Consider the following 18637-nt stretch of genomic DNA (forward strand, 5'->3'; position numbering starts at 1 on the left):
TGTATGCTTAGATTTTCACGTTTTTATTTGAACAAGTTTTCAGTCATATGACAACAAGGAATCATTAGGTGCATGTCCACATGCTACGTCTCCTCTTGACAGAGCGAGGCGCCACTGAAGTGGCCCTATCATGCTGAGGACACCCGACATGACACCTTATTCAGTCACATTATACTGACACCGGGCCAACCAGTTCAGTTTCCTTGCTCCAACCTCGATCTCAGTGCTGAACGTCATACAAGCCAGGCAGCAATTCATGTTAACACCGGTGCAATTTTTAATATCTTTGGTATGACCCCAGAGTTTAATACCAGGTCTTCTATTTATTTATTTATTTGATTGGTGTTTTACGCCATACTCAATAATATTTAACGGCGGTCAGCATTATGGTGAGGGGTGGAGGGGGGGGGGACGGATTTCTGCTAATTACTAATAGTAGGCCTAACGTGAACACTCAGGGCTTCACATCTGTCAACACCGTCATCAGGTCGAATCCACCTGGTCTGACTTTCATATGTCATGTGCATTTTGCATTTTACTTTCTGCACTTTTTTTGCACTTAAACTGATTTCTTGAAATTTCTCATTGCTTCATACCTAATTAGGTATTCTTAATTGTGTGTGTGTGTGTTAGAATGATTTAGGGCGCAATCGCCACTGGATAATTTTTGATCAGGATGAAATCAGAAAGTAGAGTGGACAGAGTTCAAATTTTATCATGAGCAAAACGCAAAGGTGATCCACAGGGGACTATAGCAGATACAAGTCTCGTATATTTAAGTCATACTCCTATACACAAGTGAAAAAAAAATGCAGAACTATGATAGCCCATACTTTACAGACACAGAAACGCCAAATACATGGCATTTCAACTGCGTAAAGCTTATATTCAAGATTAGTGTGTACTTTGTGGAGTTGATCGCTGCCCACAAAAATGATTTATTTTTTTATTTATTTGATTGGTGTTTTACGCCGTACTCAAGAATATTTCACTTATACGACGGCGACCAGCATTATGGTGGGCACAGCCCAGGGGAAACCCACGGTCATTGCGCTGCGCTAACCAACTGAGCCACGGAGACCCCCCCCCCCCCTCAACAACAAAAATGAAGACGTCAATTTAGGCATAACTCTGCACCTTAATCCTACAAGTTTAAGGCTTTATAAAGAAAAGAGAAGACGATATCAAATGTATATTTGCATCAAAATAATATTTTAAGTTTAAAACGGATTCCCGAAACTTCACTGGAGTCAAAACTGCTCAGGCAGATAATAATAGGCTATGTCTGTATTTGTTTACTTTGATTGGGATTTAATGTCCTGCTGTCAAGAACTTAGCACTTTGTCAGTTTTGTGAGTGGAGGTAAACTTGTGCCCGGCGTACACTATAGCAACCTTTCTCAAGTATCAGTTAAATAATTAACCAACCTCCCCATGCACGTATGAACCAAAACTTCTCACCCAAGGGAGCTTCAAATGTATGCCATAAAATTTATTTATTTGTTTGATTGTTGTTTTACGCCATACCCAAGAATATTTCACTTATACGACCGCGGCCAGCATTATGGTGGATAGAAAGCGGGGAAAACCCACGACATTCCACTGGTTGCTGGCAGACCTTCCCACGTACGTCCGAAGTGCAAGTCTACGCCATATAAAGATGGATTTCTAACGAACCATCTCAACGGATACACGAAAAGGAACTCTGAAACAAACATAATGGGTTTTACGAAAAATTAAGAGAGTTAATACGAAACCGCGGAAAGGACAATCGAAACCAAACCTTTCACTAGTGACAGAAAGGGATTGGCAGCGCTTCCTGATATAAGTGAAACGTTCTTAATATGCAGGAAACAGTGGAGGCGGGGAATAAATCATATGACAGAAGCTGTGATTGACCAAACAGCTCTTGTATCATCTGGTAACTGAAAGACAAGCATAAACCACAAGGCTGAGATTAGTGTGCTAGCGGAGTATACAGTGACTCAGTATAGCCTCTCCACATGCGGTCGCTGCGTGCGAGTTCAAGTCCGGTTCAGGCTGGCTATCCTTGAGGTCGCACGTGGATGGTCGTGCGTTCAGCTTGGTTTCCTCCCACTATAATGCTGTCCGTTGTCGTATACGTGAAGTAAATAAATAAAAAAATAACAACCAGGGAGCCACCGGCCACTGAATAATGGGACCATATGCATACAGCTGAGGAAACAGAAATGTTAATCATGAATACAAGGTCCTGTAGACACGTATACATGTGACCTTCACTAAGTCAGACGACTAAAGCTTTCCGCCCTTGTGACCGTCAGGCACTTCACCAATGATTTATTTATTTATTTATTTATTTGATTGGTGTTTTACGCCGTACTCAAGAATATTTCACTTATGGTAGGTGGAAACCGGGCACAGCCCGGGGGAAACCCACTACCATCCGCAGGTTGCTGGCAGACCTTCCCACTTACGGCCGGAGAGGAAACTTCACCAATGAGGTCACGAGTTCTAGTCCATTTCTCGCAACCCTAATGGGGTTTTACGCCGTGATACTATAGGTTCTCAGGAGTTCCAGTTTTCTCCGCCTTTCAACGTGCCCGACGTCATACAAATCAAGCCCTAGATATGTTGATTGAGTACATCATACGCGCGCTTCTGTGACCATTCACCTACACTTGATTATTTCCCCTGATGGAACAAAAATTTGCCATTTAGAGTGATCTCCCATCACCCACAAACATACAGGTCTATGTGCGCTGATGGAGATCGCTGCTCTTAGTTCCAATCCAGTCCATTTTATACGTATGTCTGAAAAAACAATCCAGGAGAAGACAGCAGACGAGATGTTCCGTCCATGCAGTGACAGACTCACTGAATAACAGGTTCTCGAATCCTTTCAGACAACCCATATATCCAATGCATCCTACAATAAATAGAAGAAGTAAACCCATCTGGGAAAATGAGTATAAATCCTCCATTCGGCAACCAAGATGTCACATAGGTTATGTTCGTATGCTTAACCGCTGTGGTATTTAGACAGCACTAATTTATGTTAGAATAATTTAAGGCACCTTCGTGGCCCAGATGGTTTGCATGCCAGCGCGGAGTTGGGACCCAGAAGCCACTCACCATTGCGGTCGTTGTGAGTACAAATCCAGCTTCTGCTGACTTACTCTCCAGTCGTATGTGGGAAAGGCTATCAGCAACCAGCGGATGGTGGAGGGCTTAAAACCGGCACTGCTCCGTTTCCCTTCACCATAATGCTAGTCACCATCGTATATGTGATAGATTTTTGAGCACGGCGTAAAACACCAGTCAAATAAATAAATAAATGGAATGACTGAAAGATTATGGTATAATTGGCAGAACGTTGGCAGCCTTTCAGCCATATCGTTGTGAGAACGTGGCAGAACCTGGAAAAAGATATTCTTCCAAAATCCATCGAAATCCAAATGACAAATTCAGGACAGAATGGAAAACAATGCCGTATAAGCATTCTAATTTTTTTCAAAAATATAAAATCAGTTAAAATGTCAAAATCACATTAAGTATTGTTTGTATACAATATGCTATAATATGTGTAAAAATATTAGTTGTTTTATTAAAGCATGGGAATCGAAGCTGTCAAATACATGTAACTGAAAAACCGCCTCAAAGTCAGGAAGCCCGGGATCAAACCCGGGTTAGGTCATACCAAACACTTTAAAAATGCTACTTGTTGCTGCATGGCTTGATTCTCAGCGCTCAGAGAATAAAGCAAGGAAGCAGGATTAGTTGATCCGGTGTCAATATAATGTGTCTGGTGAGGTGTCACGTCTGGTGTCCTCGGAATGATACTTCAGTGGTGGCAGCACTTTGGCGGCATGGACTTCCCCTGCCACAAGAAGACGCAGTATATGTGGTAAATGATGACTACTCGTCGTCGTGTGACTGAAAAATTGCTAAATGCGACGTTAAACCCCAATACATGTTACTGAGACTAGGCCTATACAACTGGTTGGGTAGAACGCCCGCCGAGTATAGGCACACAGTGGACAAATATATACACAGTCAACCAGAATGCGTCCCATAGGGAATAAAATTATGTTCTATATATTTTTATAAAATCCATTTCCAAAAGACATTTACCAATCTAATACTGAATTTGATAGAAAACCCAACAATGAAGTGTATATCAGATGACAGAACATTAAAACCTGTCTAAGAAAGCACTTGCATTTATTTTTTTTCTTTAGAATTTTTCCAACCCAGCAAGTAAAAATGGTGTATAATCAACAGATTCTAGATGGTCAGTGATAAACCAGAGAGTATCAATGAGGTCACCTTCATATTTTTGCTTGAAATAGCTTGTTTCAAAGTCCATTTGGGGAATGTATTCATAAAGCTGTGTATGTATGCATTTTTGATGATGAAATGTAGCAGTCTGTGTGTGTTACGTTGCAATGTCCTGATATGACGCCACTAGTCCAAATAGGGGCAGAAATGGCTAACGTATAATCCAAGCTTTCAAATGTGCTTTACTTAGATTTTTAAAAAAAAAAGGAATTTTTTATGGACAGAGTTTAATGGTCTTTATTCTGACATACACTTCATGTTTGTGTTTTCTTTGTCTTTAAGATTCTCCTGGAAAACTACCCATAGTTACAGAGCTATAAATTTATAACTTATACAGATCCTTTTGGTAAACGATATATAGTTAAATAGCAACAGATCCATAATTTCAAGCGATTGTAATGCTAAACTATGTATAGGCAAACATCAGTTAACTTTGAATTTATTCTGATCCGTATGGTGCCGTACATTTTATATCATCGGCATTAATCAAAAACACTTTAAAACTCTGACGATCAGCCGTCGGGCTTACTAGTGCAGGAAACAGAAGGAATTATGTATAGTAAACTGTTCATCGGTAGATCCTTGTGGAATACCGGCACTCGTCATAGATAGACAGCATTATACTGTGGTAGTTTGTTGAATGGCGTTTCCATACTAGTGCATCCTGAAATATGCAAATACCGTTCTACTGTCGTGGAATACTATTTATAGTTTATACATAGCACTATCTCCTGCAATATACTTATGCCAGTGAAAATCTGTTCATACAGATAGCACTAAATCGTGACATATGCTAATCCCAGTGAAAAACTGTTCTACAGATAGCACTAAATCCCAAAATATACTAATCCCCGAGGAACGCTATTCATAGTTTGATAGCACTAAATCCTGAAATACGCTAATCCCAGTGAAAAACTGTTCACACAAATAACACTAAATCCCAAAATATACTAATCCCCGAGGAACGCTATTCATAGTTTGATAGCACTAAATCCTGAAATACTCTAAACCCAGTGAAAAGCTGTTCACACAAATAGCACTAAATCCCAAAATATACTAATCCTCGAGGTGCGCTATTCATAGTTTGATAGCACTAAATCCTGAAATACGCTAATCTTAGTGACAACTATTCATACAGCACTAAATCTTAATCCGGAAAATGATGATATACAGTATATATAGGCCTACATCTCTCGTGGGCTTTTATGAAGAAAGATCTGATATGAGATAACTTTCAATCTACGTTTAAAACTTTAATTTAGAATCTAATCAGTAAAAAATACTCCATCAAAACCTTAGTCCCCTTTGTCTGACTCTGTGTAACTCTGACATCTGGGCTACCTACGAGATTTCATTGCGGAAGGTATTTTAGTACAGGATGCGCGATATATCTCCAGGTCATTCATGTCTTCAACAGGACGTCGACCCGACTGGACCAATTCTACCCAGCGCTCGCAAATTGCGCTTGGCGTATATATATATATATATATATATATATATATATATATATATATATATATATATATATATATATATATATATATATATATATATATATATATATATATATATATATATATATATATATATATATATATATATATATATATATATCTTCCATGGCAACAGAGAAATATACGCCAGGGGCCCGTTTCAAGTGCATTTACCATGGCAGAGTGTCTCTTCACTGTATGTTGTCCAGGAAGTCTAGGCTCCAACAGGCGTTAATCACAGAGAAGTGGTGGATTCCTATCTCGCTGAGCCATAGATAATTGTATTTTCGACACTTGCTTGCTACCAAGGTGATGACACTACATATTACAATGTGTCACCGGTCCTGATAGCATAGTTGGTAGAGCGTCAGCTTCGGGAGCGGTATATTCAGGGTCGGGAGCGGTAGATCCAGGGTCAATGCTGGGTCGAGTCACACCTAAGTTGTAAGTTCCTCGCTTGGCGTTCAGCATGAAGGAGACAGTGCAACGACTGATTGATCCGAATCGGTATAATGGTCCGGATGGGGCTAGTTACTTACCTTCGGTAAGGCGCCTCAGTGAAGCAGCACTAGATTAAAGAGCTGTGGAAATGCGTCCAGCAACAAGGAGTCACATTACTTGCAATCTAAGGATTCCTTCGTCGTCATATGACTGAAAAATTGTTAAGTATGACGTTAAACCCCAAGCACTCACTCACTTACAATATGTTTGTTGGAATGAACGTCTCAGGACTTATTCCAGTTATGAATCACTTGAGATGTTTTTACATTTTTCCGATGACTTCTTACAAAATTTTTGGCCGACTTTTCCTGTAAGGCGATATAAGGCAAGCATAATGCTGAACCCAACTTCCCGTATACGCCGAAGACAACAGATCGCGGTGGCGAATGAAGGTTTATTGTCTTTGCATATAGAGTGATGCATGAACACAAGCAAAATTAATTTCATGAAATATTGGTAAACCAAAGTTCTGTGTTGCAGATATCCCCTGGTAATGTCTTTTAACGGTGGGTTATTCCACCCAACTACCATATTAACGTTCCAAAACCTAAGCGACACTAATGTGTTTGCGTGTTAGGAGGGCGTAAAACTTGTAATATTTCAAAGTGTACCTCGTAAATCCAACTGGATGAGAAATAAAATGGAACCGATTTGAGTATCATGACAATAATAATTCTGATAGTGTATAGCGAAGTATTGGTCTCGCCTGACGTTTGTTCTAATGTTGGAAAACAATAAGGGTTAATTTGAAACTTTAGAAGCTCCTGTAATATAGCTCACTAACATTGTAAATATCGTATATAGGGATACATTTGCTATTAAACGAATGTCCAAATTCAGGTTATCAAAGCATGATCTGTGTTCGTATATTTCGAGGCCATATGTCTCCAATCGTAAAAGCCGTTACATGTATACATAAAGATTCTGCTTCCAGGGGTATATTACAGGCTGATTGATATATTGTGCTCATAGGGTCATCATGCTGGTATGATGCTGGTAGGACAAGATAGAATGTAAATACGGGAGATGAGTGCTCTCTAACATGTGGGCGGTTAGAGCCAGAGGGACCCCTATTCCACCAGGAGATTGCATGTTTACGTGTGGACACAGTCAAAACATTCCCATCTATCCGCTGAGTTAGATGTATTTATTTGATTGGTGTTTTACGCCGAATTCATGAAAAAAAAACCACTTATATTCCGGGCAGAGCCGGAGGAAAACCAACGATCATTCGCAGAGTGGTACGTGGCAGACAACCAACCAGACGTCTGGCACCAACCTACGGATTTTCTTGGGTCCTGGCGGATTTCCTCCCACCGCAATGTTGGCCTATGTCGTTTAAGTGAAATATTCTTGAGTAATGACATTCTTGAACAATCACCGATTCTAATTCACGGTAACACCTATTTAATGCTATTGGGTCCATATCTTTACTCACACAAAAGTATGTTTGGAAAGAAAAAAAAAAACAAGAAAAAAGAAAAATACGGCTAGGATTCGAATTCTTTCTCAAAGCACTAGCAATTCGGAATAGCATGAACGATGATTCACAGACTTCGTCAGAAATACAGATTTAAACTTGCGAAAATAGGACAAAACTTATCACTCAATAAAAAAACTTTGACAGGACACAGAAATTCAAACATAAAAATTTCAGTCAAAATATTTGTCTAGTTAACGTCGATCTTCTTACAGTATGCATGTAAAATACAGGGCTTCATATCAACCCCAAAAATGGTGTTTTTAACTGAGAATGCTTTTTTGGCGAGTTATTAAAAGCAATCTCTTCTGTGGCCATGTAAATTTCATGGACTAAATTTCATGGACCAAAGGATTAAGTTTTATACTTCTGATTCGGAATTTTGTGGAATTATGCTGCCATTTTGAAAAGTGAGCTTTCCTTCGGGCACTCCGGTCTCTTCCTACCATAAACTTGACCGCCGCCATATATTAAAGTGTAAATTAATACTTTCAACTCCAATGAAATTATAAATAACCTAAATTTCACTACTTTCACGTTCATCTTTGACAGAAACTTAGACATACGTTTGTTTCTTCCTTACGTTATTTTGCCTCGCACTTTTCGATGTTTCGTCCTTTCCCCAGTGTTTTCTTGTCTAAATGATCAGTAGAAGCACGCATGACCACTACAGGCTTCCACAGTTTTCGCTTTAAGTAAATTATAGCGGTTTAGTGATAAAAGTGTTCGTCTTGAACATAAGGAAAATGAGAAAGGAAAGAACAAAAGATGGCATACACTCCCATTTTCCATAATGATTTGTGATGTATTTTTAAATACAGAAATGTTTTTTTAAAGAGATTTTGAAATAATTTACGGAGGAAAACATGTCCCTAGTGTTTTCTTTGGAAATCTTTCAAAATCGTATTCTGAATTAATTATAAATATATTTTCGAGGGCAGTATTTTAATATTTCTGAACACATTGTGATAATTTAAATTTTAGTTTAAACTGCCATCTTTAATGAATATGAAGAAAATACGTAGCAAATGTATTTGCTTAAGAACATTCTCAATACAGGCTCATCTCCTAAGAAAAAAATACCCTACAGTGTAGGTCATGCTTGAATTCACCCAGCCCTAAACAAGCCCAAGCGGTTGAAAGGTCAGACTTGTAAACTTGTGACACTGACAAAAAATGAGGTTATTAAGTTGAGGTTTAAATGAATATAAAAAACAACAACAAAAAACAACCGGGAAGATACTACATACATTGGTTATGTTCATATGCAAATATTTTTAGCGTGATATAGTCTGCAACAGTATTCGGTAAAGGGTATAACCGCTCTGGGTTCCAGTGCTTTTGAGGCACCAGAGTAGGGATAACACAGACTGACGCTAAGAAAAGGATCGTTACTCCTCTTTCATTGCTTCACTTTTGTGAGTGAATGAGTCCTGGGGTTTAATGTCGTACTTGACAATATAATTTTTAGTCATATGACGGCGTCCTTAGCGTGCATGTACGTGTAATGTGCCTCCTTGTTGCAGGGCGGATTTCCACCCCTCTATCATCTTGTGCTGCTTCACTGAGACGCCTTGCCAAGGGCAAGTAAGCAGCCCCACCTGAATCATTATACTGATACAGGTTAACCAGTCGTTACACTGTCCCTTCATGCTGAACACCAAGCCAGGAAGCTACAACTTCCTCTGTTAACGTTCTACGTGTGACCCGACCCAGGATTGACCCTGGATCTACCGCCTCGACGCGGACGCTCCACAAACTGAGCCATCGGGGCCGGTTGCTGCTTCACCTCTATGTGATGATACCTGCTGATATATCCCCTGGTGAGTGTTAAATGTCATTCTTCAAACTGACCTTGAGATTGTCAAACCCGATGGCCCATTTTCGCTGCTGACAACGAGGAACATGCCGTATAGACCCGCCTAAACAGATTCGCGGTTCCAAGCCGTTTCCAAACACTTAATTTTCTACAGTAGTACGCTGTCATGCGCGCGGATTACTGCTTTGGTTTGTCAGCCTAACTACAAAAACTTTGAGAGTATCCGCCTCGAAGTCGGGAGATCTCGGCATCAAACCTAGATCGGGTCATACAAAAGACTTACTTTCTTGGCGCTCAGCAGTGAGAGGTTAAACCAAGGAAACACGACTGATTGGCCCGGTGTCAGTATAATTTGACTTGTAATATACCCCCCTTAGAAAACAAAAGTTAAGGAAATAAAGACGTGACAAGGAGAACATGAGTCAGCAGGCTATGTATCCGCAGTGGCCTGAATCACGAATTGAATGACCACGAAGCAGTACGAAAGACTACGAATCCAAACACAATTAGATTACGACGTCAGTTCGTTACGGTTCGGCAAAAAATTGAACGGGACTTAAAATCCCAGTAACTCCTACACTGACAAGTTACGACATAACCTGTGAGCAAGAAATTGAGGGTAATCTTTGACAGGTCGGACGACAAGTCGTGGAGGTGTTGGCAACAAATATTGAAGAGCTTTGAGATATCGTGAGGCAGTCGGAGTGGTCGCAGAAGGTCTTTTGTGCATGTACAGCTCGGATCTACACAAATTCAGACCAGTCTCAACTGTACGTTGTACTACAATTATTTATTTACCTATTTAATTGGTGTGTTTTGGTCAATACTCAAGAATATTTCACTTATACAACAGCTTCAAGCATTATAGACGGGGGAAACCGGGCGGAGCCTCGGAAAAAAGCCACCACCTCCCGCAGGTTGCAGCCAGACCTTTCAACGTACAGTCGGAGAGAAAGCAAGCTATCTTCATAAATCGTAAACAAATTTTCGTCAAAGAGCGCCTTTGTTTCCATGCAATCATGTAGCTACAACGGATAAATAAAGGAGCTTAACAAGAGTCGATGGGACAACAAAGAAGTTGTTCTTGTCACAATGCTACAACAGGCTATGATGGTGAGATGTTTGTACTTCATGTTGTATGAGCGTTGCGCCACTCTAAAAAGGGCCCGTGAAGTAACCTATACAGTTTGAGTACCTTGATGACTAGGTACATTCCCGCTTTTTCGATACTGTGTAAATCATTTACGAGTTTCTGACTGTCCGGCCATGTGGACAGCTGCCCATCTCAGGATCCATCCATCCGTCCGTTCGCGCGTATGAGAGTTTGTTCGTTCGTTCGTTCGTTCGTTCGTTTGTTCGTTCGTCCGTCCGTTAGTAGTCCAATTTGGGCAAATCTTGAAACAAATTCATTCCCTACATTTTGCTAAACTTCACATCTCTTAATGGCTAGGAAATATATCGAAATTGAATGCAGCGAAATTTTACAATATTAGTTAAATTATGCGCGTTTGTTAATAGCATTCTCCCTTTTGCATCTCTAAATTGAGAACCTATAAAACTGAACACTTGCCTTCGACCAATATGACATTATGTTACACGAGCGAACGTTCGCCGGTGTGGCCTGAAGTGTTTTCTCCGGGCATTCCGCTTTCCTGCACCTAAATATGGTAAAATAAAATCTATTCTATATATGACGTTAAACAACGATACAAAAATGTCATTTGTACAATTCATGCTCTTTTGTATGTTTACATAACGATTGAAATTAACCATGCTGTTAGACAATGAATCAACCAGTTATATGCATTAAACATCACTACACAGTACTTTTGTTTGCAGCGTTATTTGTCACAGATGTTAGAATGAATTAAACACAAACATTATGTACACTCGTAAAATCACCATTATTTTTGTTTTTTTCAAGCTTTGCTCTGTGAACCCTGTTGGCTTTGTTTCGTTTGTTTTTGTTTTTTTTTTGTTTTTTTTTTGTTTTTTTGCCTTTGAAGTTAACACGCGTATAGAAACATATTTTGGAAAACACGGGGATTTGTTTTCGAAACCACTCACATTATGATCATTGAAATACACTGTTACTTGCACGTTGTACTGATAACAGTCATAATATACTCTCGAGTTAAAAAATAATAGAAAGGTGGATGAACCGGTTTATTCCGGATGAACGTACATGGAAAATTTTACGAAAACAAACGACGATATGTATGCCTCAAAGCATTACACAAAGTATTAGAACAAAAGTTTACCAAGGCTTTTTGTTCACCATTAGTAATAATAATAATAATAATCACCACAAAATGCAGAATATTTCATTTGTGGTTATGCAAAATGGGGGAAACATTGTAACGGGAGATGAAATCAAACACTATCGCTTTGATCAAGAATCGGCCGGCTTCAGCGACGGAGACACTTTAAACCACTGAGTCAGTAAGGGGTGAATGAGTGCTTAGGGTCTAACGTCGTGCTTGACAATTTTTCGGTTATTTGGCGGCGAAGGTTCACTTAGGGTGCATGTAATGTGCCTCCTTGTTACAGGGTGGATTTGCACCGCTCTTTTAGCTAGTGCTGCTTCACTTAGACGACTTATCGAAGGCAAGTAAGCCGACCCACACGAGCTATTATACTGATACTCACCAAAAAGTCAATGGACTATCAGCTGACCAGCTGAGCTATCGGGGCTGGTGAAATAGTGAGGATCACAAACATTTGTGACTCTACTGTGACTAGCTAATCAAACTGACCTATCGTCAAGCTTGTGTCTCTCTGGTTGTCCTCAGCAACTTTGTGCTAGTATTTGTTAAGCTCATTCACCTATAGTCTAATAGAGGTGGAATACTGCCGATCTGTTGAGCTCATAATCATGTAAGGTTTGTTTTCCTGCATAAAGATTCCTGCATTAAGCATTCGGGATTCAGTTTCAACGGTCGTGACAGTTCTACTTTCTGACGAGGCAAAACATGCACCTGAAGAACAAAGCGACTAATCAGCGAAAAGTGGAAGACTTCACAGCTTAGACCTGAATACTGCCAGTCCCAAACGGTTTTTCCTAGGCTCGATTTTGATCTCCATTTTTGATTTTCCAGTCACGTGAATGGAGTCGAGGGAAAAGCCGTGGGGATGGGTTGTTGTTGCTGCATCCTTCATGGTACACACTTTGGTGTTCGGGGTGTGCTGGTCATCCGGTATCTTCAACTCGATCTTTTTGGAAGTCTTTGGGGCCTCTAAAGCGACAACATCATGGGCTGGAGGACTGAATATGGCCACCTTGTGTGCCGTAGGTGAGCATATTTACGGTGGAATAATAATAAGGGTCGAAAACTCTAGCTAAAGGAAAAGAAATTACATGTATAACAAAACAACGTTGGATTTTCAGGGGAACATTTCACCAAACCAATTCATTTATCTAAACGTTTATAATGACATAAAGCAAAGTTTCCATTTTTTATGTGAAGCTTGTATATCATGTATATCAATAAACCTGCTTTCACAAGGTGCTATCGAATAGCATTCAAAGGTGACACAACAGATGTAAAAATCGTTCGCGTAATAGAGTTTGTTATATGTTTATTCGAATTTTCGCATTAGACGAATCGAATCGACAAATCACATAGTGTGGATGCGACATTCCGTTATTGTCTAGATAACCTAACGCATTTCTGATAGGCTGACGTCACTAAACTTAAATTTATTCATACGCACCCGTGTGTTTTGCATTCTACTTCACAGGCCCTCTCGCCAGTGTCTTGATAAACAGATTTGACTGTCAAAAAGTGGCGATATTTGGAGGTCTGATTATGTCGTTTGGCCTCGGCATTTGCTACTTCGCACAAAGTATTTTCTTTATGATCGGATCGTTTGGATTTGTGGCAGGTAGGTTCTTACATCAGTACATCACATAGAAAAGTTCGTTAGTTACTTTCCAAAGCTAGGAGGTTTATTGCAGGTATTCTGGTATATATCCTTCACACCAAAAACCTGAGTACAATGATATATCGGTGTGTTAAAATTTCTTGAGTCAAACATTCTTGAACCAAACAAATAAATTTCCGGTTTTAAGAGATTAATTCTTTTATTTCAGGTTTTGGAGGTGGAATTTGCTACATCCCTGCCGTTGCTATCACCAGTTACTATTTTGACAAGAGACGGTCAATTGCGATCGGATTAGCCGTTTCTGGGATCGGTTTAGGATCGTTCGGATTTCCTCCTCTGATCCGATTTTTACATCACCAATTCGGTTGGCGGGGCTCGTTTCTAGTTTTGGCTGCACTCGTTCTGAACATCTGTGTGTGTGGCGCCCTCATGCGGCCGATTACTGTCAGGGAGATACTTAATAATGGCGACAATAAGCTAATGGACATGAGCCTTTTGAGGAATTATGGATTCGTCTTCCTTGGTGTAAACAACATGTTCTTTTGCTTTGGATTTTCGGTGGTATCCGTACACTTGGCGGCATACTCGGAGTCTCAAGGCACGAATACAAACTGGAGCTCCTGGCTAATATCCGCGATTGGAATGTCAAACTTGGTGGGTCGGATTACGTTTGGGTTCCTTGGCCAATGTCGTAAACTTGACATCATCGTCATGTACGCAGTGGGTTTTTTTATATGTGGTCTCACGATCGCCCTCATGCCCGCTTTTCCCAGCGACAGTCTCCGAATGGTGCTCGGCTCGATGTTCGGATTCCTCTCGGGTTGTTTCGGAACTCTGCTTGTGCCAATCGTCGCGGCGCTCGTCGGCCTTCATAGGCTGTCCAATGCCTATGGACTACTTCTAGTCTTTGAAGGAATAGGAACATTATCTGGGGCTCCTTTTGCAGGTAATTATCATAGATAGATAGTTGTAAAGTTGTTAGTGCTGTTTTGCAATGCAAATGAGTACGGCGAAGCGAATTCTGGACCAGAGAAGTCTAATAAATTGCAAATGATGTCTCTGCATTTCTCCCCCAAATAATTTTTACGCCATGGGGCAAGGGTGGTGTGAGTTGCAACTTTTTAAGCATTTACGTCGGCAGTTAGAATAGAACTTCCAACTAAGTTAATTTGACAAGAGAACGGATTTAGTCGGTTAAGTGTGATTATTTTCTGCCTTTACACTGTCGTAGTTCCTCAGGTTTTATACTCTGTATGCTCAAATCTTTTTGTATATTCAAATGCAGTTTTATTAACAGCTTTCTACAAAGGAAAGATGAAAAAGTCGGTCAACTACATTAAATGCAGGACTGTTAACTTCGTTTGAGAGAAGAATGTAATAAAACACTTTACAGCATAGAGAATAAAAGCAGAGCAGCCATGGTTGTTTGCTGATTGATAAATGGTGACACCTACATGGTGTAATACATCACTTATTGTTTTATTCTAAATGCTTATGTTAATGCTGAAAAAATAGTAGAAAATCACACGCCTCCCACACACTTCAAATAATCAACATCAGCTTAATCAACATCTGCTCGGATCTACTCGGCATGTTTCGGAAATTACCATATCGGCTTATCCAATCATCTCTGTTTTCGTCTGATTCCATGACGTCAGCAATTACTGTAGAATTATGACAATTTTATCATAAGAGATTGGGAAAATATGGCTTTAGGGAGAATGCTTTTTAGTAGGAAATTGGTAAATATTGTCCTATAGCCAGTAGTCTATATACTACTCCGTAGTTACGTGTAACACCTGTCTGCGAGAATGGATTCGGACGATACGTACCACACATCCACTGCGATTTACCTGAGTTCAAATACCACTTTTTGTGTGTCGTTGTGAGTCATTTTTATTAGGTCCTATCAGTATCTTTAGATAGCGATCGTTGGAATTCAAAACATATCACATGAACGTCTCTTTATGTCATAATGCATGACCCGCAAGTAAATAATTTTTAATAAATCCAGTTTTTTCTGTTTGTCTATTGGCTATTCTCTTCTTCTCCAGGTTGGTTGTTCGATATCACTCAGCAATATGACGCCTCCCTGTTCGTGGGCGGTGGATTCCTCACCCTCAGCTCAGCCTTTATGGTTGGACCCTTCATCAAAATCCGGACAGACGCCAAACATGACGTTATGGAATTACAAATGGACGACTTACAAGTGATGGAGGAAAACGTCTAGCAAATCTTAGTTGAAGCATGCGAACTCCCGGTGTATTACGGCTGCAATTCCGGTGTGTCGCAGTTCTGTTCCTGGTGTGTCACGACTGTACCACCCGTCTATTACTGCTGTACTCCCGCTGAAATCCCAGTGTGTCACAGTTCTGTTCCTGGTGTGTCACCACTGTACCACCGGTCTATTACAGCCGTACTCCCGCTGAAATCCCAGTGTGTCACTGTTCTGTTCCTGGTGTGTCACCACTGTACCACCGGTCTATTACAGCCGTACTCCCGCTGAAATCTCAATGTGTCACAGTTCTGTTCCTGGTGTGTCACAACTGTACCACCGGTCTATTACACCTGTACTCCCGCTGAAATCCCAGTGTGTCACAGTTCTGTTCACCACTACACCACCAGCCTATTACGGCAACATTCCCAGTGTGTCATTTTTGTACTCCCGCTATGCAACAACTGCACCACAGGTGTATCACGACTGCACCACCAGTATATCAGGACTGCACCACGGGTGTATCACGACTGAAGTCCCAGTATGTCACGGTTGGTACAGATCTCAAGAATATTTCACATAGCGGCCAACACTATGGTGGAAGGAAACCTAACGGAGCCAGGTCAGTTATCTACAGGAGTGACAATCACATTCAGTGAAACACAGCTGCGATTATCATAATCAGTGATCCACAGGTGTGACAGTCACAATCAGTGATCCACAGGTGTGACAATCACAATCAGTGATCCACAGGTAGGATAATCACAATCAGTGATCAACAGGTGTGACAACCACAATCAGTGATCAACAGGTGTGACAATCACAATTAATGATCCACAGGTGTGACAATCATACATGTGTCAATAATATAAACCATCACACATTGGAAACGCATATCGGAGTTGTTGTCGAACGCGAAACAAGAACTTGTCGAAATTTTTCATATAAAATCGAAGCAAAATCTTCGGGGGTCATGAAGACTTATTGTGGTCAAGGCAATATTCTTCTGGGCACAGATTTTCGTTTCACAATATGAACTCTTCATTTCCACTGGTTGTTTGTCTGTTCTAAGTTTTATTTATTTATTTATTTGATTGGTGTTTTACACCGTACTCGAGAATATTTCACTTTTACGACGGCGGCCAGCATTATGGTGGGTTGGGGTGGAGTGGTAGAGCCCGGGGGAAACCCACGACCATCCGCAGGTTGGTGGCAGACCTTCCCCTGTACGGCCGGAGAGGAAGCCAACATGAGCTTGACTTGAACTCACAGCAACGGCATTGCTGAGAGGCTCCTGGGTCATTACGCTGCACTAGAGCGCTAACCAACTGAGCCATGGAGGACCCGTTTTGCGTTTTCAAAGTGTTCCAGTATACCTTATGTCATGGCCAATGTCTATAACTTTGTGAAAGAGGGGAGAAATGCTGTTATTTGTAAAAACGTGGGCGGCTTTTAATACATATGACAGTATTCTGTGAATAGAAAATGTTGCGCGACAAAAACATATACAACAATTGCTTAATTATCATTATTCGCTATACAGAACAATTCTTGTTAAAGTTAAACTGGCGAGCAGGACGAGGCGCCTTAGGCTAAAGCTACTGCGGAAGAAACGTACATTTCAATAATTTACAGTTAAATTTTAAAAAGTGTTAAAATAGAAAAGTTACCCACAGAGACACGCTTCAAAAAATACATGGAGAGGGTCGTGCTTGTTAAGGCTCAGGCATTTCAATCACTAGCACAAAGGAAATGTGGATTCAGTTCCATTCACCGGCCCAGATATCAGAGTGGGTAGAGCGTTCGCTTCGAGAGCGGTAGAGCAAGGATTAGTCCTGGATCGAGTCACACCTAGGACTTTAAAAGAGGAACTTGTAACTTTCTTGCTTGGCGTTCGGCATGAAGGGGTTAGTGCAACGACTGGTTGACCCATATCATTATAATGGCTCGGGCGGGGCAGCTTACTTGCCTTCCGTAAGGCGTCTCAGTGAAGCAGCACTAGATAAAAGAGCGGTGGAAATACATTACATACACCCTAAGGATTCCTTCGTCGTTATTTGACTGAAAAATTGTTGAGCACGGCGATAAACCCCAAGCACTCACTCACTCACTCACTCAATTCCATTCCTGGACACGGAATTTTCAAGACTTCACTACCTTCATTGTTTTCGGCTACTTCATGGCTATAAACGGTCGACAGTTATTTTTCGTGCAGTCGTACATGAAACTCACTGGAGACCACTGGCCTCCCAGTAATATGACATATTGCAAGATGTCTGTAGCGTTCTCTGGGCAATCTATTTTCTATGTGACTGATTCAACGGAATGTAATGTTTCTGTTTAATTAATGAGACTGATTCAACCCTGGTCCCAGTCGCGGACGGCCATACCACTTTGAGTATTTATTTATTTATTTGATTAGTGTTTACGCCGTACTCAAGATGCCAGCATTTTAGTTGGTGGAAACCGGGCACTGTCTTGTATATTGAGCTTAACGTCGCTTCCAACACTCATTTATTTATATATTTGATTTGTGTTTTGCTCCGTAGTCAAGGATATTTCACTTAAAGGACGGTGGACAGCATTATATCTGGAGAAAACCGGGCATAGCCCAGTGAAACCCACGACCATCCGTAGGCTGACGTCAGATCTTCACAGGGATCGTATTGGTGAGATGATACCTCGGTTATTGTGCTGCAGTACCACGCTAACCACTAGGCCACGAAGGTCCCCATCTTACATTAGTTTGATCGTATCGTTTGGTCACGGCGGTGTCCAAAGCTCCGCATACGTGGGCCAGAGCTTAAGACCCAACTCAAATCGCGTCTTAAATTCTGGTATACGCCGAACTTTAATCGTGTAACACTCTCGTCCCAGTACAACGCCATTCCAGTTAATCTGCTTGCCAAACCCTTGGCTTTCCCC

At 40.8% G+C, this 18637-nt stretch overlaps 1 protein-coding gene across 1 annotated transcript; it reads left to right on the top strand.

Annotated features, from left to right (window-relative positions):
• The first annotated feature begins 12718 nt into the window (after positions 1 to 12718).
• On the top strand, positions 12719 to 15727 carry LOC135479807 (monocarboxylate transporter 13-like). The gene is made up of 4 exons (XM_064759713.1): positions 12719 to 12905; positions 13354 to 13497; positions 13706 to 14443; positions 15552 to 15727. Exons 1-4 carry the CDS (start codon positions 12719 to 12721, stop codon positions 15725 to 15727), a joined length of 1245 nt encoding a protein of 414 aa, XP_064615783.1.
• The last annotated feature ends 2910 nt before the right edge of the window (positions 15728 to 18637 follow it).

Source organism: Liolophura sinensis, chromosome 12, assembly GCF_032854445.1.
Source record: "Liolophura sinensis isolate JHLJ2023 chromosome 12, CUHK_Ljap_v2, whole genome shotgun sequence".
NCBI classification, from domain to species: Eukaryota; Metazoa; Mollusca; class Polyplacophora; order Chitonida; family Chitonidae; genus Liolophura; species Liolophura sinensis.